Source organism: Orussus abietinus, unplaced genomic scaffold (genome assembly GCF_000612105.2).
Source record: "Orussus abietinus isolate OABI.00-Male unplaced genomic scaffold, Oabi_2.0 scaffold288, whole genome shotgun sequence".
Taxonomy (NCBI): domain Eukaryota; kingdom Metazoa; phylum Arthropoda; class Insecta; order Hymenoptera; family Orussidae; genus Orussus; species Orussus abietinus.
In genome coordinates, this window is record NW_019394439.1 from 84693 (window position 1) to 110467 (window position 25775).

Genomic DNA, 25775 nt, shown 5'->3' on the forward strand with positions numbered 1-25775 from the left:
GCGCAATAAAGTGCCTTATCATCAGTTTTTATTTATACCCACATCAGAGTGTCATCCACATCAAAACTTACCGAAACCACTGGTCGAACCTGGGACCGACGAGGATGTGCCTCTTGGCATTACTCTATCATTACGTTTATTAAAGATTGAGTGTACAAAGGAAATTGTGCCTTTGGTTCCGCTGAACCCAAAGGTGTCGAGTTTGATTCGAAGTGGCCCTCCATCCACCCTAAGAGCGTCTTCGACGGGAATGTTCTGCACAAAGCGTGTTGTATCCCTATTTTTGGAACAACCTGGACACTCGGGACAGAGGGGGTTAGAAAACCGAGTCGCAGCAAGAGCGAAGGAACTTTAAGAACCGGGATCATCCCTAGAACAATCGCACTCCAGTTTCCGCGGAGTCGGTAAAGTTAATCGTATTTCCATGCTTATCTTCATACAAGCGCCATTTTCACGTAACACGTGTCTCGCGCCTAAGTTTCCCTGTAGAAGTAGGCACTAAACATTAACTACTATACCGCGGCCTCCACTAGACCCATGCGTCCGTAGATCTCCTGTAATTTCGCGATTATAGTAGTTAAGAGTCAAGATTAGCAGTGGGACCCAGAGGACCGCCGATAATCAGTCGCCATTATCGGAGGTCCTCAGCGCAAATAAAACATCAGTTTAACTCCTATTACCGCCTAAGATTACAAGGTCCTCCTCATGTTCTATGGTCGGTGGCCCTTTTTCAAACGAGGCAAGCATAAAGAAAGGACAGAGCAATACTGCCCGAATGGTAGAAAATTGCACAAACGGCTCGTCTTTTTCTGGACCCATCCAGAAGACTTGCCCCCCTGGACTCTCCTCACAGCACAATAGACTCCCTCCGAAAACAATCCTCCTGGCACTGATAGAAAGACAGGATTCCTTCTGCCGTAACGCAAAATAAAGACGCATCTCTCCATCGGTACACCATTCGCCGGGAAATATATTTACAAAGAGTTCCGAGTTCCAAGAAAGAATTCACTTAACACACAACAAGCCCTTAACGCGCCTTCTCGACCCACACTGAGAAGAAAGATTCATTAACTCAAAGAAATGTGCATTGCCACAACAAAATCCCGCGATCAAATATGTCCAAAGAGGTGTCAGATAGAGTAAAGCAACTCCTCTTGTCGCGACATCAATTCTACTTGCAGCCGTCTTGCAATGATATATGACTCAGGCAACGACACACATTTGTTTCAGTCAAGTATTCCTATTTCTCGGTGCATATTCACGGTTTATTACCAACTAGCACGGAATGGAAGGTAGGTACTTTCTCTGTGCTTCCATTGTTGATGATGTGCTACACAAAGTGTAGCTGGCTGGCGATACAGGAGTCAGGTGGAAGTACCCTAACTCGTCTTTTGGAGTACGGTCTACCAGCTGATGGACAAGTGACTCCGTCTTGGAAATCGCCGTTACTCTGGACGTATAAAATAAATATTAACGATTAACAATAGCTGCGTCGCTGGATGGTCGGTCTTTGGGGAGAGGAGTTTGGTGTCTCAGCCATGCAACCGCGTGCAGAAGAGGGCGTGCGCACCTCAGGGTTCCCTGCTGATCGATCGAATTCGAGGGACACCTTCTCGCGCAGCTGCAACGATGCGGCAACGACCCAGATCGGTGCACCGAACTTAATGGGACTCGGTGGTCTTCTTCGGCAACGGTTACGACCCAACAACATATCAGACTGCCAGTTAACAACGTGGAGGAACGCCTGATCAACCGAATCCATCACAGCCGCTTCACCACCAGCGAGCTCGGCTCCTTACGGATGATGATCATCGACGGAAGTGTGCGTTCTGGTTCCCTCACCGTTTCTTCTCGCTGAATTCGTTTGATCGCTATCTCAGATGATCTATTCCTAGTGGTGGAAGCTCTAATTCGAGTCTGCTTGCCCTGCATAATTGGGATCGAAGCGAAATCAGAATGTTCCCTATGAGCTCCCATCTTGTAAGCATCTTGTTACGTTCACTGGGTTGTTTGTGAGTTCATGTCCCAATACTGACGGGGGGTATACATGATCTTGTGATTGTTTCTCCGATAAGTTCGTCTAGATAATGACGTAGATTGAGATATGGGACTCATGGTGACTCGGGAGTTGGTCCTTGAACCATGACTGCTGCTGAAGATGCTGGGGGATTAGAAAATGCTGGGCAAGAGGTTCGTCCAAATCTTATGTAGGGACTCAGCACTTGCTGATGATGAATCAACGGAGCATTTCGGCTCCCACTTCATCTCTCGTTATGAGTCTGTGTCTGATCAACGACCGACGTTGATGGGAACTAGACACGATATAGTAAGTTCGTCGATAATGATTACCATCAAGAATGGCCTGTTTCGCAGGATTTAGTAGTCCCTAACGAGCTAAACTCGTCTAAAGGGTAGAGGAGAACCAGCAGTCTGGTTCCTTCACTAGTTTCCCTATCGTGTCGGATCAGTCCGTGTCTTAGGGTGCCATGACTAGATTCTCTCCAGCCTTCGTCCTGGTGATGAGTATAGGCGTCTTCGGTACACTGTCTGGATTCTCCTGAAGGACTATTTTAACTCTATGAGCCCCAGGCGTCAAAGGAGGATCATTCGACGAGTGCACCGGTGTTACTGGCGACACTGATCCAATGTCGGATGCAGATAAATATGGAGAGCTGGCCCTCTTTTCATCAAGCGAGCCTCCATTCGCTGCAACATCCGCCAGATTAACAGCAGGTTCTTCTCTCTGTGCGCTTAGAGATTTTCGAGGAGGTTTGACGGGATCCCCAGAGTCCACGTCGGCGTTCTTTGGGTGTCTCATTACCGGTTCTTCAGACTCTCTCTCCTTGTCGAGGTTAGACTTCACTAGTGGAGCACTCTCAGGGTTCCCATTAGCTGCGATTTTGGGAGGCATCGTGCCGTTACCATCAAGAAGAGCTGTTCTCATGTCCTTCATCTCGGTACCTCCGTTCTCAGGGTCGTTCCTCTTTCGCTTTTTCCTGCAAAAGTCTCCCTTGTACGCCGCAAAACCGATCAGCCCTGCCACTATTGCCAGAAGTGCACCAAGAACCACGTATGATCCCATTCCTTTCTTCGGTTGGTGAGATGGAGCGACGTCGGTCATCTCTTCGTTGCCGATCCTGACGTCAATCTGGTCGGTTCCATGGGGACTCTCGACAAGATTGGCTCTCCTCGTGGACGAGTCCACGATTATGGGTGTAAAGGCTGCCTTAGTAGGCTTAGTCGTTGCTGGGGTCAACTGAGTGACGGACTCTATGGGTGTCGTTGCTTTGGTAGTTCCCAGTTCCTTTTCTGGAGTAACGTGAATGAATTCTTCTTCCGCTAGGTCCAGATCTTTCCCTTCTTCGATGTTGGGAGCTGCAGTGCTCCACAGAGCTCCGAACAGTAAGTCCAAGAGGCTAGTGCTAGTTGTGGTCTTATCACCAGCACCGCTTTCGGGTTCAACGGCCCAGTCGAAGGAACCAGAACCTTCGTTAAACGGACTGGACCCGGAGCCAGAACCAGAGTCAAGATCAGCATCCTCGTCTACACCAAACCATGTTCTTCCTCCGTCGCCTGATCCCTCGATGGGCACGATCAACTCATCCCTGAATCCACCTGGACTTTGGGACTTGGTTTTCGGAATCGTAGCTGTGGTTGTTGTCGTAGTTGTCGTGGGAGAACTTTGCACGGGCGTGGAAGGATTGGCTTCTTCGGACTCGAAGAAAATCTCATCGTCAACAGCAGTCTTCGTCGGTATCTGGTCATTTGTTGTGGTGCTACTCGGCGCAGCTGCGGATGTTGCAATTGTGGCGTCACTGGTTGTGGCTGCAGTTTCAGGAACTGGTGCCAAGGTGCTGGTTGACGGAGCCGGGGTCTCCAGGAGTTCGTCAAACCCCTCTTCCTCGTCGTCCTCTTCGAACTCCTTCGACAACTGGTCAAGGACGTCGCCTGATCCCTGATCTCCAGACCCTTCAGGCTCTACCGCTGGTTGATCGCCCTGCATCTCGTTGTCCTGCTCCTCTAGGGTGCAGATCGCGTGGGTATCTTGTTTAAGAAATGCAGCGCTCTTCAGCTTAGGTGGACTGGCACAAAAGGATCTTTTGGACATCTTGACACCAGCCTCTTGGAGGAGGTCTCTCACTCGCATCGTTGCACAGTTGCAGTCCAAAGGGTTTCCGGAAATCTCAAGGTTGCGCAGGTTTTTTAGGGTGATCAAGACTGGTGGTAGCTGGCTTATCTGGTTCCTTCGAAGGTCCAGACTCTGGAGATTACGGAGACCCGCAAATGTACCCAATTCTAGGTTCTCGATGTTGTTGTCTGCCAGACTTAATGTCTGCAATTTCGAGAGCTTTGCGAAACTCCCTGGCTCGATGTGCTTCAGCTCCCCGTCTGATAGGTCCAGGCTCTTCAGACTTTTCAGTCTGGTAAAGAAACCGGACTTCAGTCTCTTGTCTGCGAACGAAGTCTTCAAGGTCTCCAGGCCGTATGTGTCGATGTACTTTACATCCTGCAGGTCGTGACAGCGTGCAATGGCAGTACTGTTTTCCAAATTGCAGAGGCCGTTTGACAGTTGTATGGGAAAACATTGCAGGGAAAGGAACACCGCCAACGTTGTCACCGCCCATGGCCGGGTAGTCCACATTTTTCGGCCGATTAACCTGCGGAATTGAAATATAATTGTTATTTCATAAACATGCCTTCCTTCAGTTATCTAACCCTAGTTTTTTTCTTTCTAATTTTTAATGCCAGGTTTCTATTTAATGTCGGGTTCAGATGACAACTAATAAGCGTTAACATTTTCTCCACTTCTTTGCACAGCACATTAGTCCCTCGGGATTGAAAAATTAAATATACATTCCTGCACTTTTGCAACTTTTTTTATTTTTTTATTTTTTTAATATAATTAGACACGATTAAGGGGCGACATTTTCGAAGAAATTGTATACTACGATATAATCTTTTTAAAGTAAAAAAGGAAAAGTAGAATGATCCTGATGAATGTTATCAGTGTGATCCCGGATGATAATGTCATTTTAGTTATTAAAGTCAATTTCGATTAAAAGACGCATTTACATGAGAAATGTGTTAAGTATCTATAGATGAATTAACCGTAAGCGAGTAATATTAAATTAAACGTTTCCACTTCAGATTACGAGTTCAATGAATAGGATTTCTGTGTATACTTTTAAAACAATTTCAAATTTACATGTCTGCTGGTTTGGACAATATCGACAAGTTGTTACCGTTGGATGTATCCATAGAGTTACCGAAAGCCGAAGAAGGTACGAATATTGATGGTGGAAAGATAATTTAGTTTCAGGATTTCCTCGCCAGGAAGCGCTTCAATATACATGCATTAGTTATGCTATATCGATGATTCGAAGTCTGAACCCCCAGCGCCATCTCTCGGCAGCGCCGTGAACTCGCAGCGTCTAATGTTTCCACAAGACATATTAATTACAATTCCAAACCCAGAAAAAAGAATAAATACACTTTCATATAATACAAAACATATCAGCGATTGCAAGATCACGTTTTGCCGGTTAAATGAAAAAATGTAGCATCCCAGTTTTTAAACGAAGCCCCATATTAACTGCAAACACATTTAAGCGAGATAACCTCTTACAGCTTTTCGCGTCTTTTCGTCGGAATAGCTCTCCTGAAAAGAAAAATTAATAAAAAAACCGGTCTGTGACGTGATTCGTTAACTAAGTCGCAGAATGTCTATAATTATATCCGTCCGTTGGAGTTTTCCAAGAAAAGCATGTCGCTTGAAGTTTTCATAAAGAGCGTATCGATATGAAAGGAACGCTTAATAATCTCGTTTTAACGAGTGCAATCACTTGCTCTCATTGTCCTGGTTATCGTCATCGACAGATGGCGAAACATCGATTCCTTGCAAAGCCGCAATTCCGCAAGGGCACGATCTACATGAACAAATATGTATGTAGATTTACTCATAGTCTGAATCATAATGCGTTATTACTGCGCTTCGCGAGGAATCGCGCACCGCATTTTGTTCCTTTCTGCACGACGCCATTTAGCGATACAAAAAGCGACGTCATTGATAACACTCGTACACTTGGTCACAAGTATTCTGGACGTTAAGATGATATGAAAGGCGCTGAGAAATTAAATCCACGTCGATAAATTAAAATTCATCTATACCCTTTTTGGTGGAACGTCATTTTTAATACTCAAGTGGGAACATAAGCTGTCGCGTCCTCTTACCGACATTTATATTTATGTTGATGTCTTTTACAGTCCACGTTGATAATTATACGAACTAAAGCGTTGCATGTGTCATTTCAGGAAAGTATTGACGAAGAAATCGACGTAAAACTGTCGAAATCCCGGGAATTCATTATTCTAACGACTGTTTAGGACCAACGTCGCCATCTGTGACGTTTAGCTGCAACTAAATTTTTGCTCTAAGAATAACCGTTAGCCCCGAGACGTTCTCTTGCAACCGTTAGTGAAAGTATTTCCTATATTTTCCCGTCTGACTCTGTAATATTCCATTGCATTTCAAGAAAACTGAAACTTCCTGGTTTTCAGGACCTATTTTAGGGCCTCCATATTTGAAACGAATCGGTACCCCCAATTAGGGGAATACTTTCCCCAACGATTTGACTTCTCAGATACATATAGGCGGACTATTTCATATCATCTTAAAAAGAATAATAAAAAAGAAGACAAGCAGACATCGCGATCTTCCAGTGGTAATCGAAAAAAGCAGCTTCTCTTGCGCGAGGAGAGATCATCGAGGAATGGCGCTCGAAGATAAATATTTGGAGGGCCGATTATATTTGCTCATTAATTTATTTGGCTTTCGCGATTCTGTTATTTTTCCGGAGACTCGTTACGTAGAGGATTTCTGGAGTTTTACCTCGATTTCTTGATATTTATTGTACGAAAACGACAGGTGGAGTATGCCATTTGGTACAATATCCAATATAATTCGACATAGCTGTCAATATAAAAACCAACGTCGGCAACGTAGAAATTTAGAAAAATCTTCTTTATCGGCGTCGATCAAGTTTCTCGACGTGTTTCACTTCACCTTAACCACTGAACCGTATAGAGGTTCATTTAGTGGGTCCAATGTACCCAAAGGCCCATCACCGATAACCGATCATCGATCATCTATCATCGATCATCGATCATCTATCATCTATCATCTATCATCTATCATCTATCATCTATCATCTATCATCTATCATCTATCATGTATCAACGATCAACGATCATCTATCACCGATCATCTATCACCAATCAACGATCAACGATCATCTATCACCGATCCAGAATAGTAGCCAAATATTCGACGCCCAAGGTAGCGTACTAGTTTTAGTTTCTTGGCGATACTCACGTACAAGTTCAGACGGACGGGACTCAGCGGCACCGCGGCTTTGGGCGCATCTGCAACATATCAAGGCACGTTCGTTAGGTTATTCGCACGCCGCCTGGTCGTCGTCGGTTAACGTTAAGCACACTCTCTCGCTCGGTTATCGGGAACGCGGTCGGGGCCGGGGCCACGAGGCGAGGAGGCGCGACTCCGCTTCTTCGCCTCGGACCTCCTTGGTGATAACTCGACCACGGCTCGATCGCGCCATTTTTTTGAGGTTATCCGCGCGTAGGTGATCGTGCAAGGGGATCTATCTGAGGAAAGTCGCTTAGCAGTGCTCGACTGTTAACGCTTAGACTCCCGGAAGCTGATGATTAATCATTATTTAGAAGACAATATACATATGGAGTCATGTTTTTTTAAATTTCGAGTAGATAAACAATTTATCGCGGTTCTAAAGAAACGCGAAAGGAGGAGCGACTCCACTTTTTCGCCTGGAATTTTCTTAAAGATAACTCGACGGCACTATTTTGTTGAGGTTGTTCGGAAGCTGATCATTAATCATTATTTAAAGGACAATATAAATATAGAGTCATGTTTTTTTAAATTTCGAATAAATAAACAATTTATCGCGGTTCTAAAGAAACGCGATAGGAGACGCGACTCCACTTTTTGGATCCGAATTTCTTTAAAGATAACTCGACGGCGCTATTTTGTTGAGGTTATTTGGAAGCTGATCATTAATCATTATTTAAAGGACAATATAAATATAGAGTCATGTTTTTTTAATTTTCGAATAAATAAACAATTTATCGCGGTTCTAGAGAAACGCGATAGGAGACGCGACTCCACTTTTTGGATCCGAATTTCTTTAAAGATAACTCGACGGCGCTATTTTGTTGAGGCTATTCGGAAGCTGATCATTAATCAATATTTAAAGGACAATATAAATATAGAGTCATGTTTTTTAAATTTCGAATAAATAAACAATTTATCGCGGTTCTAAAGAAACGCGAAAAGAGGCGCGACTCCACTTTTTCGCCTCGAATTTCCTTAGAGATAACTCGACTTATGTTGAGGTTATCCGAGCATATGTGATCGTGCACAGAGATTTATTAGAGAAAACGACTGTCGCTTAAGGTGATATGAAAGTGGTGTCAAAAAGGTCTCATTCATGAAACTTTCTTCCGAAGTGGGTGTACCGAATCGTTTCGAACTTCACAATGTGAATATAGTCGCTATAGGGAAGGTCTTAACACCCATGAAATAAATATTTTTAAAATTTCTTTTTAGACATCTTTCAAAGTTGTGAGATCCTAACATGCATGAAATTCTAATTTTTTTTTAATCTTTTTAAAAATTATGAAAAATTAAATTTCATCGGTGTCAGGACCCCTCTTGCGGTCATATTTACGGAGTAAAGTTTAATTCGGTACATCGAGTCCGGAGAAAAGTTTTATAAACAAAACCTCTTCGACGCCACTTTCACATCCCCTTAACAGTGCTCGACTGTTAACGCTTAGTCTCCCGGAAGCTGATTACCAATCATCGTGGGATCAAGCGTTATTTCCACCATGGAACATAGACGTTAATAATTAAATTAACCACATAAATAAGTAATCAGACATTTTCTTAAATTTCTAATAGACAAATAATCTATCACATTTTTCAAGAAAAATGAAGTGAAATTCAATTTCCTCGAGGACGCTTCGGAAGCTCTGCGACCTTATCGCGCCATTTTTGAGGTTATCCACGTGATCGCGTAAAATGATGAATCAAGAAGAACAATTGTCATTTAACAATGCTCGACAGTTAACATTTAGCGCACCGAGGGTCTAACATCCATCATCACGGAAAACAATAATCAATTTGAAATTCCCTCCTTATTTCAAGTGTTAGCTCGAAAAGTTAACATCTTCGTCGGTCGTTACCGAAGGTATTTCTCGACAGAAAGCAGAAACCCTGGTTATGAAATTCCGCCAAGCTGGAAATTCCGATAAAGGGGAAGATCCTCCGGGAGTTTTGCGCCATTTGGCCAATAATTCAGGGATCTATACCCATGGGTGACGTTAACGATCTCGATTTTGCTTTGAAGAGCGCGAGATCGGGACGCGGGGGCGTCGGCCGTGAGATCTTTTTGCGGAAACGCGCATGTAACGGTAACGTGTGGTCGTCCACTAGAAACGCGTCATGTCGTCGCGTGCGGCCGAAGTAACGATTGCCTCGGTCTGGGGGAAAAGAAAAGGCGTCGAAAGTCACTAGGAAAGGCATTCGGGCGACCCGACGTCCGGCACCAAGATGGCCGCCGACGGGGGGCCGATAAGCAGGAATAAAGTAGCCTTGTACTCGCGCCCTTCGTCGAGCATCGAGTCGATTTCTCGGTCGGAAACGACTGCTCGAATCGCTGTAAATCGGAGAACAGGCGAGATATCGATTCCCAGTAATGGAAGGGAGACGGGGGAGACGTCCATGACACGTCCGGGTGCGTCCAAGATGGCGGGCGGAGCCTTGCGGTCAGGGCGCGCCACTTGGAATTTTCAAAGTCGCCTCCTCGGCCGCTCCTTCGAAATCTCGAGACAACCAAAGGAAAGATATTCCATTTCGCGAGTGAACCTTTCGGAATCCCACGCTTGATTTGCAGTTTCTCCGAATTTTCTTTTTTTTTTCAGCCTGCGTTGAGGTACTAACCTCCCGTATTCCGAGGTGCAGGATACGGATATAGTACGCTGCAATTGCGTGGAAGTAAGGAAGCGTGGTTGTAATATCTGGAGATAATAAACCTCACGAAGAATGGTACTATTGGGAGTTTATTTTATAAACTGTACTTGGCGCGAAACTCTACCGAGTTCCCGGATAGCGAGATCCGACGAGGCGTAGCGAACTTCGAGTCGAGTAGTCACTTTGTAAACGTGGTTTTCTTTCTTTTACGGTATTTTTCTTCCTTTTTCTTCGACCGAGGCACTTTTCGCTGTCGGAATGAACTCGCAGGCAGACTCGCGAGCATCGAGCAGACAAGACGAGGAGATAAAAGATGAGCTCCCCGGGGCAGAGGTCACCTGGGCCGCGGGGTATCGTCTCAACGATGAAGAAGACGACGCTCTTCGCGTAGCGAAAACACGATGGAGCCGCGATAGTTACCTCGGCTTCTCCGCAGGAAATCGAGAATTAATTCCCTCCCGCAAAAAGGCCGGAGTCGCGGCTGCACTTTGTCGTGACATTGCAAAACCGCGCGTTTCTTGCGCCATCAACGCCGCCATTACGACACTTCGCAGACCCCAAGTTAATTATTACACGAGCCCTGGACTGCTTGAACCCCGAAAAATGCCCGATAAGTCCTGGAACTTGCGACCGCCCATTCAAATTTGAATTTCCCGCCATACGATGGCGCGGACGAATCCAGCTTCTCCGAGAAGGTGGCTGATGAAGATAGACAGAAAAATACTTGAATAGACATAAATTAGTTGTTTTAACCACGGAATAAGGTTACATGGACAACCAAATGTTTGGTTGACATGACTAAATTCATTGATTGGTAACTTTTGATGCATTGCATGGTATGTTGTGGGAGATCACGTATCTGCAAATTTGAATTTCCCGCCGCACGATGGCACGGACAAATCTAGCTTTTCCGGGAAGGTGGCTAATGAAAATAAGCAGAAAATATTTAAATAGATATAAATTTGTTGCTTTAACCGTTTGGATCGATTAAATGAAATATTGTGGTCGAAACAAACGAATGCGGTCGCGTTAACTAAAATTCTGTTTATTCAATCGAAGCGTTTTCGGAAATTAACTGCAATCGATCAAACAATTTTCTTCAGTGAAAAATATATTTCTTTTGCGTGTACAAAAACACGGCTGATTAGCGGCTGATATCTAATCGATAGGAGCGTCTTTCTACACGTAGCAAAAACTTTTTTGAAAAAATAGCTTGACGCGAGACGCAGCCGGGAATTCGCGGACCTGGAAATTGGACAAATTTCACGGTTCGTTTTCTCTCTTCAAGTGAGAAACGGGAGTCCTGAATTCGTACATTTGTCGAAGAACTGGTTCCTGGAAATCTTGTAATGCGTCATTACTGGAGGACGTGAAAGGCCGAGTGCCGTCTTCGAGGAAGTCTAAAAGTCACGTCGGTAAACGGGAGATCCAAGTTTCTCCATTTTCTGCCCGAAGAAATGTACTCTTGGTCGGTACCTTCTAAATAAATAAAATATCCCGAATTTCGGAAGGGAAGAAACGAAAAAGTGAGACCTACGTCATTTTGCAGAAACTAATCGCTGCACCGAGAAAAAAGATTGACTGAAACAAAAATATATATTGACATATGTGCCCATAATTATGAAAGTGGTCTAAGTCAAAATTGAAAAAAAAATGAGTTTATCAGTTATTTCACGCCACATTATTTCAAACGAAATTAATTCAATGTAATTTCGTTTGAAATAATGTGGCGTGTTCGAAAAAACAAAAAATATATGACTTAGGCCACTTTCATAATTATGGGCACATATATGCGACGTATATGTGACTGAAACAAATATATATTATTGACTAATAATTAATGCTTGAATTATGATTCCAAAAAATAATGTCCTCCATTATCTCGCTGAAGAAATGTACTCTTTGTCGGTACCTTCTAAATAAATAAAATATGGGGAATTTTGGAAAGGAAGAAACGAAAAAGTGAGACTATATCATTTTGCAGAAACTAATCGGTGCACCGAGAAAAAAGATTGATTGACTGATGCAAATATGTAATACAGGAATTCGGTTTATGTCATTCTGCGTTCGTAATCTGTCAAGTAATTTATTTCTAGCAAGGATTCAGGTGGAATTGACCTTTTTAAAAGAAATCCTTCGCGTCATCGGAAAGTCACGGTGAGTCGCATTTGTCAGCTGATGCTCGATTCGTGTCTGACGCACTTTTCGACGTAGAGAAAGTATTCCTGGTAATGGCATTACAAATAACAGACGAATCACCCGGTTACCAAGAAAAGAAAGTGGAATAGCAAGGACATTGAGCGCAGATGATGCACGCAATGATGTTCAATAAAAAAAAAACAGGATACGATGATCTGGTTACGACCAGGAGAATACAGGTATATCTTATATATATGGAAAAATACCTGTATAAGATTACTATCGAAAAATCAAGATGAATCATCGATGCACACAATGCCGCTGTTTCAATCTATCTCATCTCGTGTTTCCAACCAAGAAATGAAACGTACGTAAGTACGAGTGAAGAACTTTGTACGCGATGAACCGTCTCGTAAAAGAAAGATAATTATCTGAAATTTAATGATGCACATGATTACAATGACGTAATCATCGATGCACACAATGCTCCTGTTTCAATCTATCTCATCTCGTGTTTCCAGCCAAGAAATGAAACGTACTTAAGTACGAGTGAAGAACTTTGTACGCGATTAACCGTCTCGTAAAAGAAAGATAATTACCTGAAATTTAATGATGCATATGATTATAATGACGTAATATGTAATGGATGAATGAGCTAGAGCTCAAAGAGATACATCGTTTTTTGCGATTAACAGATGATACGTGGTGTTAAAAGATAGATTAGAAGCTTTTCAATGCTATCTAGCATCTTTGTAGAAAAGAACCGAGATCGTTACTTAAAACGTAACGAGGCAATTAATTTAATAGAAAAATCGGAATCTCAGATCTCTGTAAGAATTCCGTTTTTGCAGTGAAAAAACGATACATCGTGTTTATGAATAAATGAATGGCTCCATATGTTCTATTGACGTATGTACGCACAAAAACAAAAAGACAAGTTCGTTACTTAAAACAGAACGATCCAATTAACCTAATGGAAAAATCAGAATTTCAGATCACTAGAACTCCGTTTTTGCAATTGAAAAACGACACATTGTGAATAAACGAGAAAATTGGAAAATAAATGGGCAAAAGAGATTACGTTGCAGAAATAATTAAGAGTTTTATGCGGTACTTTGAGAACCGACTATTTTAAAAAACTCGATAGAGTCTCGCGCCAAATACATATAAGCATGTGCCATAGCCCTGGGTACTTTACGCCAACCTTGGACACTTCGATTTAATATATTTATTTCCCAGTTGAATACATATTATGAAGCCAATTTAGACATAATTAATTATGCGTTACGTTGACAACCGTCCATTTTATTAAAATCGATAGAGTCTCGCACCAAATGCATATAAGCATGTGCCATAGTCCTGGGTACTTTACGCCAAGCTTGGACACTTCGATTTAATATATTTATTTCCCAGTTCAAAATACATATTATGAAACCAATTTAGACATAATTAATCATGCGTTACTTTGACAACCGTCCATTTTATTAAAATCGATAGAGTCTCGTACCAAATACATATAAGCATGTGCCCTAGCCCTGAGTACTTAACGCCAAGCTTCGGCACATCGATTTAATATATTCATTTCCCAGATCAGAATACTTATTATTAATCCATATTTGACATAATTAAAATCGGCTCCGTAAAAGAAAGACCGCGATCAAGAGCTTAATGATACGAACAGTGTAACTGATTACAGAGAAAAAAATCAGCGATCTCTGACGAGAAACGACGTCGTAACTAAATGAAGCAAAAACGACGCATTACGTTCTTAAAAATAGAATAAGAGTTCCGCGTCAGAGTGGTCATTGTTGAATCAATGACGTTGATGACCGGAATTATCGTACACTTAAGCCACGTTTACGATACATATATAGGAGCTGTTCGTAAACGGTAAAACCTAGAGACCGTAAAATTGCTAAGAAAAGAAATAAATGGAGAAACGTAACAAAAGAAAGAAAAAAAAAAAGAAACAGTGGAAGAAAATGGGCACCGTATAAGAAGCAAAAATAAGACTTTCATCGGAAAGTCGAGGAAAACAGGAACGACATCGATCGGTGGATTGATTTCGCATTCGTGTCGCATGAATGCCAAGGCAGTATGCAAATATGGATTCGTAGGAAAAGAAAAAAAAAAAGAAAAAGAACGAGATCGCACGCTGATAACGATTTCGATCCCTGAGAATAAAAGAACTTTATCGGAAGATCGATATGTCGTTGACGCTAACCGATGGCATTGATTTTCGGTGTTATCAGCGAATTTCGAAGACGTCAACAACGATTGCATATATATAATCTAGCATATATATATATACAAGATTAAGTGGCGAAACATTGATAAGAAAACGGAACTATAATCTGAGAGTTCGAGTACAATTGCAGCTTGCACTGAGATTTTGTCAATTACGCTTAAAGTGTATTCATACTTCTGTCGTGGAGTCGCCATGTTTCGCTTTTTCCGTCCCTTGAATTTATGGCCGGCATTTCTTTTCCTGAAGCTTAATTGTATGGAAATTTCGAAACTTGGAGGATATTCTGCTTCTAGGAGCAGAATTAGAACGAAGTTGTATACAAACGATGAACTCAGTGGACCTGAATAGCACAATAAGAGCACGTTTCAATACTCATGTAACAATGGCAAGTATGACGACCATTGTCATAAATTACGATGCAAAGCGTGAGTCATTATTTTCTGGGGAGAACGCGGGACAATTATGCACAAATAATGACTTCACCTTTTAAAATGAAAAAGACATTATATTGGATGATTGGTCTGTAATTAGATATTATATAACATGGGCAGATTATTAACGCCTTTAATGTATAGACAACGATGAGGAAAAAATCATAAACTACGGATTTAATGGTCTTTAAATTAAGATTCAATGATCGCCAAAGGTACGAAGTACTTTTTACTTCCTTTTTACAATGATGCGTCCAATCATTGTTTGAAAACAAAACAAGAGCACATCTTGACGTTGAAACGATATTAGAGATATGAAAATGATATTAAAAAAGTGATCTGGTCAATCGCTAAAATTTAGAATGACGATGGCATGTAATCTCTTCAACGTAACAGAGAAAATCATGCATAAGTATGATTTTACATTCCAAGAAAAAAAGAAAGGTCTTGTTTGAATTCCTGGAAACACAAGAAGAGCGCATCTCGACGTTATAATGATATCTAAGGTATGAAAATGATATTAAAAAAATTATCTAGTCAATCGCTAAAATTTAGAATGACGATGACACATGATCTCCTCAACGTAACAGAGAAAATCATGCATAAGTATGATTTTACATTCCAAGAAAAAAAGAAGGGTCTTGTTTTAATTCCTGGAAACACAACAAGAGCACATCTCGACGTTAAAACGATATTAGAGATATGAAAATGATATTAAAAAAGTGATCTGGTCAATCGCTAAAATTTAGAATGACGATGACATGTAATCTCTTCAACGTAACAGAGAAAATCATGCATAAGTATGATATTACATTCCAAGGAAAAAAAAAAAAGAAGAAGGGTTTTGTTTAAACATGACAGACGCTGACGCGAGGCGGTGGCATTGACTGATGAAATTATCATAAATTTGAGACGTTCAACATGCCGGAGAATTATTCATTGGCTGTACGTGGAGGAGAAGAAGACAAGAGCCACACAAATTACAATCTCAGTGGTCTCCAAGGACACGATAAGACCACATTTTGACACCGCTGACACAATAATGCGACGAACGGCCTCCTCTATCGTGACACCGATCCTACGTCAATTACCGAATGAATGGGCAAAGAAAATGAATTTCTAATGTATAAGCAGAGAATAAAGAAAACAACTAATCGACAAATGGCAGGTCTAATGATGCCATATTTCAAAATGGCTGCCCAATGACGCGACTGATGATCGGCCGATTCGTCGCGTGATTATCTCGCCATCCACAAATAGAGTGAAACATTGAACTATTCCCCTCTAGGAAGAAAAGGAAATTAAAGCCGGACACTATAAAACGATCTAACGATCTATAAGAAATCGGAATTAATATCTCGGAGGCGGGAATTAACGACAGTCATTCATCGGTTGATGGCTTCTGGATGCATATCATTACAACCACACGCGGGAATGACAACTCATAGCTGTAACTAATTAAGCTATCTTCAGATTTAAAGTAAGGGAGATAAGGAATGGTAGCGAAATTAGGCAAGGACGATATATCCAGCCATCTACATCCAAAAAAAGGTAGATCTCAGAAATCATGAAAATCGGCACGTATTGATTACGTTAATCCGGGATGCTGATAATAACTTGGCTGTTTTTTAACTAACAGGTTATGCGATTCCGAAGTCACGTACCTGTATATCTATATTTTTCATGTCTCACTTGATTGTGTAAACCTTAACACAGCACCTCTTTGCAACCTACGGAATCATTTATAAATTCCACTCGAAAGTTTACACCATAAGATCAATGTTTGTTAATCCTACGTTACATTGTAAATTTCCTCATTAGCACGAAACAAAAAGAAGAAAAATAGAGGGTTAAGACGAATTAAGAGAAAAATTAACACAGCACCTCTTTGCAACCTACGGAATCATTTATAAATTCCACTCGAAAGTTTACACCATAAGATCAATGTTTGTTAATCCTACGTTCCATGATAAATTTCCTCATCAGCACGAAAGAAAAAAGAAAATAATTAAAACGGATTTCCAAGTAAATAATTCAAATTTAATCATTTCTAAAGCCCTCAGGCGTAAATGGTCATCGGGATTTCTCAAGAGATGAGACACTAAACATTCAGAGGGTCTCTTGGATTTTTCCTATCACCCATCATACAATCACCTATGTAAAATAGTGGTAAACGTGACGATCACCGAGAAAATTGACAAGACCGGTCGTATAAAACAGATCGGTTAGCGACGAGGGTCCAATAAATCATCAGCGGATGGTTAATAAATCGATAATCAATTCGTAGGTGTTATTAGTCATCTCGGATAGGGATAAGATTCCTCTCGATCTAAGGTAAGTCATCGGAGTCATCATAAATCCGGTCGTGTGTAGATGGGAAGTTAAAAAGGCATCATTGGCTACAAATAGGAAAAACGAGCAAGAATCGGCACAATGGACCTAACGATCTCTGGGAACGAGTCGGGGTCCCACTCTAGGAGTCGAATGGAATCAATGACATTGATCAGCTGACGTATCTCGCGACTCGTCATGAAGGCATCGAGTGTGGACTTTGTCAACCGGCGGTTGTCGTTGAGGTTCAAAGTGCCAAGTGCGCCTAAGTCTCTTCTTATGTGACCGAATTCTCTTTTCTTTTCCCCTGCTTGAGCCGAGTCGTTAAAAGGCAAACCGGAAGTGACGTCCTGATACGCGTCCACCTGAACGCGGGATCGATGCAGACACGGTGCAGTTTAATGTACCGACTTCGACGCACCTTTCGTTTCCGAACACATTGGAGGGAAACGAGAATGATGGTCCCCTGCAGCTCTTTGACCGATACCGATCGGCCCCGAAGAAGAGACACGGCCATAGATTATCGAATCCAACGGAAAGGTCGCGTTTCCGTTTTCGAACAATTTGCATACATAATAAAGGAAGAATTTCGTCGGTACTGAAAATTGCTGACAAACTCTTTTGTCATAATTTAAGTCCGATGATCGATATCAAATATTGACCGGAACTTATCCAAGAAGTAACACGGCCATATTTTATCGAATCCAAGAGAAAGATCGTGTTTCCGTTTTCAAACAATTTGCATACATAATAAAGGAAGAATTTCATCGGTACTGAAAATTGCTCATAATTTAAGTCCGATGATTGATATCAGATATTGACCGGAACTTATCCAAGAAGTAACACGGCCATATTTTATCGAATCCAAGAGAAAGATCGTGTTTCCGTTTTCAAACAATTTGCATACATAATAAAGGAAGAATTTCATCGGTACTGAAAATTGCTGGCAAATTATTTTGTCACTATTTAAGTCCGATGATCGATATCAAGTATTGACCGGAATTTATCCAAGAAGTGACACTGCCACAGATCATCGATTCCAAAGGCAAAATCGCGTTTCCGCTTTCAAACAATTCGCATACGCAACAAAGGAAGAACTTCATCAGCACTGAAAATCGCTGATATACTCTTTTACATCAATCCAATAATTTAAATCTGATGATCGACATTAAACTTTGACCTAAACTTAGCCAAAAAGTGACACGACCACAGCTTATCGAATCCAAAAGAAAGATCGCATTTCAAACAATTCGCATACACAACAAAAGAAGAACATCATCAGCACTGAGAATCGCTGACGAACTCTTTTGTCACAATTTAAGTCCGATGATCGACATTAAACTTTGACCGGAACTTATCCAAGAAGTGACACAGCCACAGATTATCGATTCCAAAGGCAGAACCGCGTTTCCGTTTTCAAACAATTCGTATACGCAACAAAGAAAGCACATCATCAGCACTGAAAATCGCTGACGAACTCATTTTTCACAATTTAAGTCCGATGATCGACATCAAACGTTGACCTAAACTTATCCAAAAAGTGACACGGTGACGGATAATTGAATCCAAGAGGAAGATCGCGAGATTCCGTTTCGAAGCGGATTCGATGACCATCCGGCAGCGATTAGATATAGGTTATGTTAATGCGCATGCGCGTCAAGGCCGTCAGAGGAATTATTTCAGGTGATCCAGAAGATCGGAAAGCCGGGGAGCCAAAGAGGATTACGGTGACAGGCTCGGATCTCTTGGTTTTCCGATTAGTCGCCTCTTACGCAAGACTTGTCTCTCGGTTACGCTCTTGAGTAGAAAGACACTTAGGCAACGGTGTCTAATCACGACTAGCCGTATGTCCGCCATAAAGACGGGTACGTGCATCGAGGTGTGAAGAGCTGAAAAAGACGAGGGCGTGTCTTTCGTTTCCACTCCAGGACATTCCACGCATCGCATTCCGCATCAGCAGCGAATCTTTCGAATGGACATCTTGGTCTACCTCGTGATGGTCCAAGATGGTCTTAAGGCGATGTGAAAGTGACCTCGAAGAAGTCTCGTTTATGAAACTTTTCATCGACCTGGATATACCGAATCGTTTCAAACTTGACAATGTGAATATGGAGGCTATAAGGAAGGTCCTAACACCCATGAAATTTCGAAATGCACGAATTAACCATCTTGGTCTACCTCGTGATGGTCCAAGATGGTCTTAAGGCGATGTGAAAGTGACCTCGAAGAAGTCTCGTTTATGAAACTTTTCATCGACCTGCTTATACCAAATCGTTTCAAACTTGACAATGTGAATATAGAGGCTATAAAGAAGGTCCTAACACCCATGAAATTTCGAAATGCACGAATGAATCATCTTGGTGTATCTCGTGATGGTCCAAGATGGTCTTAAGGCGATGTGAAAGTGACCTCGAAGAAGTCTCATTTATGAAACTTTTCATCGACCTGGATATACCGAATCGTTTCAAACTTGACAATGTGAATATGGAGGGTATAAGGAAGGTCCTAAAACCCATGAAATTTCGAAATGCACGAATGGACCATCTTGGTGTATCTCGTGATGGTCCAAGATGGTCTTAAGGCGATGTGAAAGTGACCTCGAAGAAATCTCGTTTATGAAACTTTTCATCGACCTGGGTACACCGAATCGTTTCAAACTTGACAATGTGAATATGGAGGCTATAAGGAAGGTCCTAACACCCATGAAATTTCGAAATGCACGAATGGACCATCTTGGTCTACCTCGTGATGGTCCAAGATGGTCTTAAAGCGATGTAAAAGTGACCTCGAAGAAGTCTGATAGTTTTTCGCCTATTTTTCCTGAATAATTCTTCACCTTCATTTTTCTTGAATAGTTTTTCACCTCCACTTTTCCTAAATAGCTCTTCACCTCCATTTTTCCTGAATAATTCCTCATCTCCATTTTCCCTACATAGTTCATTGCCTCCATTTTTCCTGGATAGTTTTTCGCCTCTATTTTTCTGAATAGTTCTTCACCTTCATTTACCCTGGCTAATTCTTCATCTCCATTTTTCCTGACTAATTCTTCACCTCCATTTTTCCTGGATAATTCCTCATCTCCATTTTTCTAGAATATTTCTTCACCTCAACTTATTCTGAATAATTTTTCACCTCGATTTTTCTTGGACAGTTCTTCACCTCCATTTTCCCTGGATAATTCTTCATCTCCACTTTTCCTGGATAATTCCTCACTTCCATTTTCCTCGATACTTCTTCCCCGCCATTTCGAAGAGATCCCAATAACACGTACGAATTCTCGTGTACACTCGAGGTGTGAAAAAATATGAAAAAGACGCCGATCGGGCGCGCCTCTCGTTTTCACTTTGGCGGTCGCGGTCGCGATCGTGGCCGTCTACTCGGCGTTGAGAAAAATCAACGTTACCGGTTACAAGCCGTATATTACGTCCCAGGTAGCACTCGATATTCAGCCAACAGGTGAACACATTGCTCCGTACTACATAACCCTATCTGCACGTGCTTCTTTGGCTCTTCATACCATATACAGCGCGGAGGAATGGATTGCCGCTATTCATCGCTTATGAATTTCAGCCGCCACCATAATTTCAATTAAGGGAGACTCATACTGCCTCTAATTAGAAGGAGAGTAGCACGATAAACTACGTTAGATCTTCTTTTCTTTTTTCAATCCAATTACGAGCGGAGTAACGGTGCCCCGGAATTTATTGACGTAACAATCGGCCGTTAGATAACAATTTTTTTTGTTCTTGTCAAACAGCTCCAACGGTTATTCCACAAAGGTAATGTTTACGGTAAAGTGGATTGTTAACAGCTCGTTGCATCGCTATCACGTTAATCACAGACTTTATCGAAATTGAAGGTGCTCTGATAAGAATATGCCTGTGCAAATTTACGTAATCATTGGTTATTTTGATGCCGTAAAAGATTCCAATATAATTGTCCCCGTAATATCGTAATCAGCATCTCAGTTAAATTATAGACAATTTTTATGTAATGTCACATTTAATTCGAGCCAAAATCCACTAATACGGTAAATATACAATGTTATGAATGCTTAGACATTTTCTAATTTCTAATTTTTCCCACTTTATTTATATTATTTCCTATGTGTTAAACTTCGGTTATGAGGTGTGTCAAAATTTATGTAAATTTTCATCGATTTTTATCAGAGTGCAACGAACAATTTGGTAATATTTTTTTTTGTTAAGTTTCATTCGCGTGTACTAATTTTATCACGTGCTTTCAAATAACATTTATAATACATGGTGGAAATTGAATACATACGTGTATTAATTTCTACACAATATCATTCAATGATATCGAGATGTAAAGTCATAAGTAAATTCAGAAATCCATAATAAATGGATATTAATTTGGTTTCGAGACAGTAGAGTCATAATTCCACTACATCCTTACGTATTAAATGTTTGTAAATTTTATGAATAATCTCAACAATGTACAGGAATAAATCTCTTGTATCTTTATCTTTTTAGAACGCAGCTTGCCGTATCTTGATTCCATTCCCAATTTCTAAAAAGGTGAATACATAATCAATTGTCAGTGCTGCATCGATTAGGATACATTATCGAGTCTGGGATTTTTAAAGTCTGTTGTTAAGTTAAAGTGAAAATCTAGGAATAAATTTTACAAAGTGGCGTCCCCATTTCCCAAAACTTATCGAGCCGGAATCAGCAATTTAGATCCCCGATTGTTATCAGAAAGAGACATTTCTAATTAACCTCTAGGCCTTTAGATTTCCTTAACTTTGAGGTTAAGCTTACGTTAGATTTTCTTTCTCGTGAGGAATAAAAAAAGAAATACTTTTATACGTTTTCATTTCATCTTTTTCACGTTTGCTACTTTTTCCATCTACTTCTTCGTACATTCCGCGTTTTTTACTTATCACTGCCGTATTCATTATCAATTATTCGACTTTTACACGATTTATATATATAATTACTATATATTTAAATATATAATTATCCCTGTGGCTGAGCGCATGAATAATTATGAATTTTATTTTAATGGATGGTAGAGTGAGTTAATGAAATCCTTCTCATCCCCGAGTTGATTAATCGGTGTTAATAAATGCCGCGTGTATTGAACTCATGTTGTCAACCGCATTAGTATTATGCTAATTTCTTGTCCTCTCCTTCCTTCTAATCGTAACACACCGAGTTCGTAAAATGTGGCACAATTCCGCTCCGCGGAAGGAAAACGCGTTTCGAGAACTGTGAAACGTGCTTCGGCATTTATGGGAACCTGGAATTCGAAGAGATTAAATTCCAGGAGATTTTATTTGTTATCTGGAGAATGTAACTCTTCTTAACCTCTTACATACTTCCACGACGGATCGCGGTCATGAAAGATTCCTTTGACATCAAAGAAAAAGTCTGGTCAGCAGACTGTCAAAACCAAAAAAGAGTAATTCGATAAAATGCGAAGGCAACATTTTGAACCAATTAGATGTTGTTTGTTATTTAGAAAATTTAAATGGACCTAACATTACATACTTCCACGATGAAACGGGATTATGAAAGATCCCTTTGACACCGAAGAAAAAAATCTGGTCGGCAGACTGTCAAAACCAAAAAAGAGTAATTCGATAAAATGTGAAGGCAACATTTTGAACCAATCAGATGTTGTTTGTTAGTTAAAAAATGTAACTCGTCCTAATTTACATAGTTCCACGATGAAACGCGATTATGAAAGATCCCTTTGACACCGAAGAAAAAATCTGATCAGTAGATTTTGACAAAACCAAAAAAGAGTAATTCGATAAAATGCGAAGGCAACATTTTAAATCAATTAGATGTTGTTTGTTATTTAGAAACTATAAATTGACCTAACATTACATACTTCCACAATGGAACGGGATTATAAAATATCCCTTTGACACCGAAGAAAAAATCCCTCACCAGGCTCTGGCAAACCCAAAAATGTATAATCTGACAAAACGTACCGACAAAATTTAAAAAATTTAAGAAACTCGTAATATCGACTGGTGGGATAAAACTAACACCTGCGAAGAGCCAAATTTTTGTCTATTCATAAATTTGGACATTAGACTTCCAAGTTTTCATTGTTCAATGCCCCTAAATCGTTCACATTGTTCAGTACTAAAGTGATCGAATTTAACTTGGCAGCGATCGATTTTGAATTCGTTAGAAGGTGAAGTTTCAACAATGATTCGAGTGAAAGGAGGCTGGAGGACTCGACTCTTTCACGCCGGCTTAACATAGCTGGTTCGTATGTTTTTTTGGAAGTTATGAACGAGGCCAGAAAATAGAACAGCGTTCCCTGGAACCGTAGAGAAGGAAATGGACCATAGAGTAAGTGAAAGAGCGAAGAAAGGCCCGTGGGTCCAGCGAAGCGAGACGAGAAGACGTGACGGAAACGACCGCGGATTTTCTGGCCACCGATCATCGGTACATGTATAATAATAATAACAATCATAATATAATTATAATAAACTGGGTTATCTAACTAGAAAATTGGTCGATCATTTTCAGGTAACCTAAACCCCCCCCCCCCCCAAAAAAAACACCTCCGTGTATAATAAAATATTGCCAAGTATAGGGTTGCGACGAATATCCTTAACAAAAATTACTGTTTCTGTCCTACATTAAGTTTCTGCAAAGAAATGTCCTTTCTAACAAATTAGTATTTCTATGAAATTTCCACAGAAAAATTATCCTTCCAAAGATCACTATTTCTGTCCGGCAAGAAATTTCAAGGCATTCTCCTAGGTACCTGTAGGTTTCGAATTTTGGAATAACGCACTCAAAAATTCTTGCATATCAGTCAATCGTAACCTCTGATGGTGAAAAATTAGTAAATCTATGTTTCAAAAGCCTCTAATTGCTTTCAAGGCAGTTTTAGAATTTTGTTAAAATCCGCTCTAAAATCCTCGCATCTCAATCAATCTTACTCCTTAAAGGATTAAAAGTAGTAAATCTACGTTTCAAAAGCCTCTAATTGCTTTCAGGGCAGTTTTAAAATTTTGTTAAAATCCGCTCTAAAATCCTCGCATGTCGATCTTACTCCCTAAAGGATAAAACTTAGTAAATCTACTCTTCAAGGATCTCTAATTGCTTTCAAGGTAGTTTTCGAATTTTGTAAAAATCCGCTCTAACATCTTCGCATCTCAGTCAATCTTACTCCCTAAAAGATAAAAATGAGTAAATCTACATTTCGAAAGCCTCTAATTGCTGTCAAGGCAGTTTTCTAATTTTATAAAAATCCGCTCTGAAATCCTCGCACCTCAGTCAATCTTACTCCTTAAAAGATAAAAATGAGTAAATCTGCATTTCGAAAGTCTCTAATTGCTTTCAAGGTAGTTTTCGAATTTGTAAAAATTCGCTATAAAATCCTCGCATGTCGATCTTACCTCCTGAAGGTTGCCGCGTGCGTCGCGCTGGTCGCCGGCCCTGGATTAGGTAATCCCGCTCAGAGTGGCGTCGTCGCTTCCCTCGGGACCCGACCGAAGCGCAGCGACGCGCCGGTGCGCGCGGCGCCGAGCGGAACTAATGGGAGGTGTCGCTCGCTCACCGGCTTAAAACCTGGCCGGTGAGCAGCGCGAGTCGCCGATCGAGATCCCCCGACCGAAGGAGGTCGATCGCGCAGAAATCGACGCCCAGATCGACGATACGCGATCTATCGCCGCCCGACGCCGTGTTGGGACTGATGTGGCGAGCGAGGCGACCGTGCTCGCCGAGAGAGAGACCGAAAGAGAGGGTGAGAGAGAGAGAGCGCGACTCCTCGTCGAGAGCCCCCACTAACTTCGCCGCGCTAGGTGTGTAATCGGTCTTGCTGAACCGGGAATCGAGGAACGACGGAACGACGGAACCGGGAACCGAGACTCGACTGCCTCGATGACCGAGCGCCCTCTTACGGCGAACGGAGAGATGTCATGGTCGGGAATGGTTGCGCGAATCTTAAGGCGATATGAAAGTGTCCCATATACGTACCCAAATNCATAGGTATTTTAAAAATAGTTTATAAAAAAATGAAATTTCGCGAGTTTCAGGACCTACCTTAGAGTCTCCATATTCACGATTTAAAGTATGAAACGATTTGAGACGCCCAGTACTATGAAAAGTTTTATGAACGATTGAGCTTTCGGATGGCACTTTCACATCCCCTTAACATTATGAATTAGTATAAGGAGATATAACGCCTATGGTCGGTCCCACAGAAAGTGGCCCCAAAATCGGAACGCAAAACCTCATACCTCCTACGCGAGCGAAACATTTCCTATCAACGTAAATGACCGAGAATGCTTTTAATCTTGCAATTAATAAACGCAATGCAATAATCCGCGGATGATGTACGGAATGTGACGTGGTGTGGCGTGGGACAGCTTCCAAAAGGAGGGAAATGTTCTCTATCAGTGAATTCAAACCCGTGTGCAGATTTGAAATGCAGCGCAGTATCGACAGAATGAAGTTATCGCCTCTTCGTTTATAGAATCAGGGTCAACGTAGGTTGGGAAAGAAGATTGCGAGTAGGAAATAAAGTTGTTACGCGTGGATGATTGAGATTACGACGCGTCACCCAC

The 25775-nt window shown here is 41.2% G+C and overlaps 1 protein-coding gene across 2 annotated transcripts; it reads right to left on the bottom strand.

Annotated features, from left to right (window-relative positions):
* Positions 1-119: 119 nt before the first annotated feature.
* LOC105702520 lies at positions 120-25017 on the bottom strand. 2 transcript variants are annotated; one of them, XM_012430155.2, is made up of 3 exons: positions 24606-25017; positions 7377-7422; positions 120-4658 (listed from the first exon to the last, which is right to left on the bottom strand). In XM_012430155.2, the coding sequence occupies exon 3, from the start codon at positions 4640-4642 to the stop codon at positions 2477-2479; it is 2166 nt and encodes a 721-aa protein (XP_012285578.1). In that variant the 5' UTR covers positions 4643-4658; positions 7377-7422; positions 24606-25017; the 3' UTR covers positions 120-2476. The 2 variants fall into 2 exon arrangements, with proteins under 2 accessions (XP_012285578.1, XP_012285577.1); XM_012430154.2 differs by having other exon boundaries at positions 7373-7422; positions 24606-25016.
* Between the last annotated feature and the right edge of the window lie 758 nt (positions 25018-25775).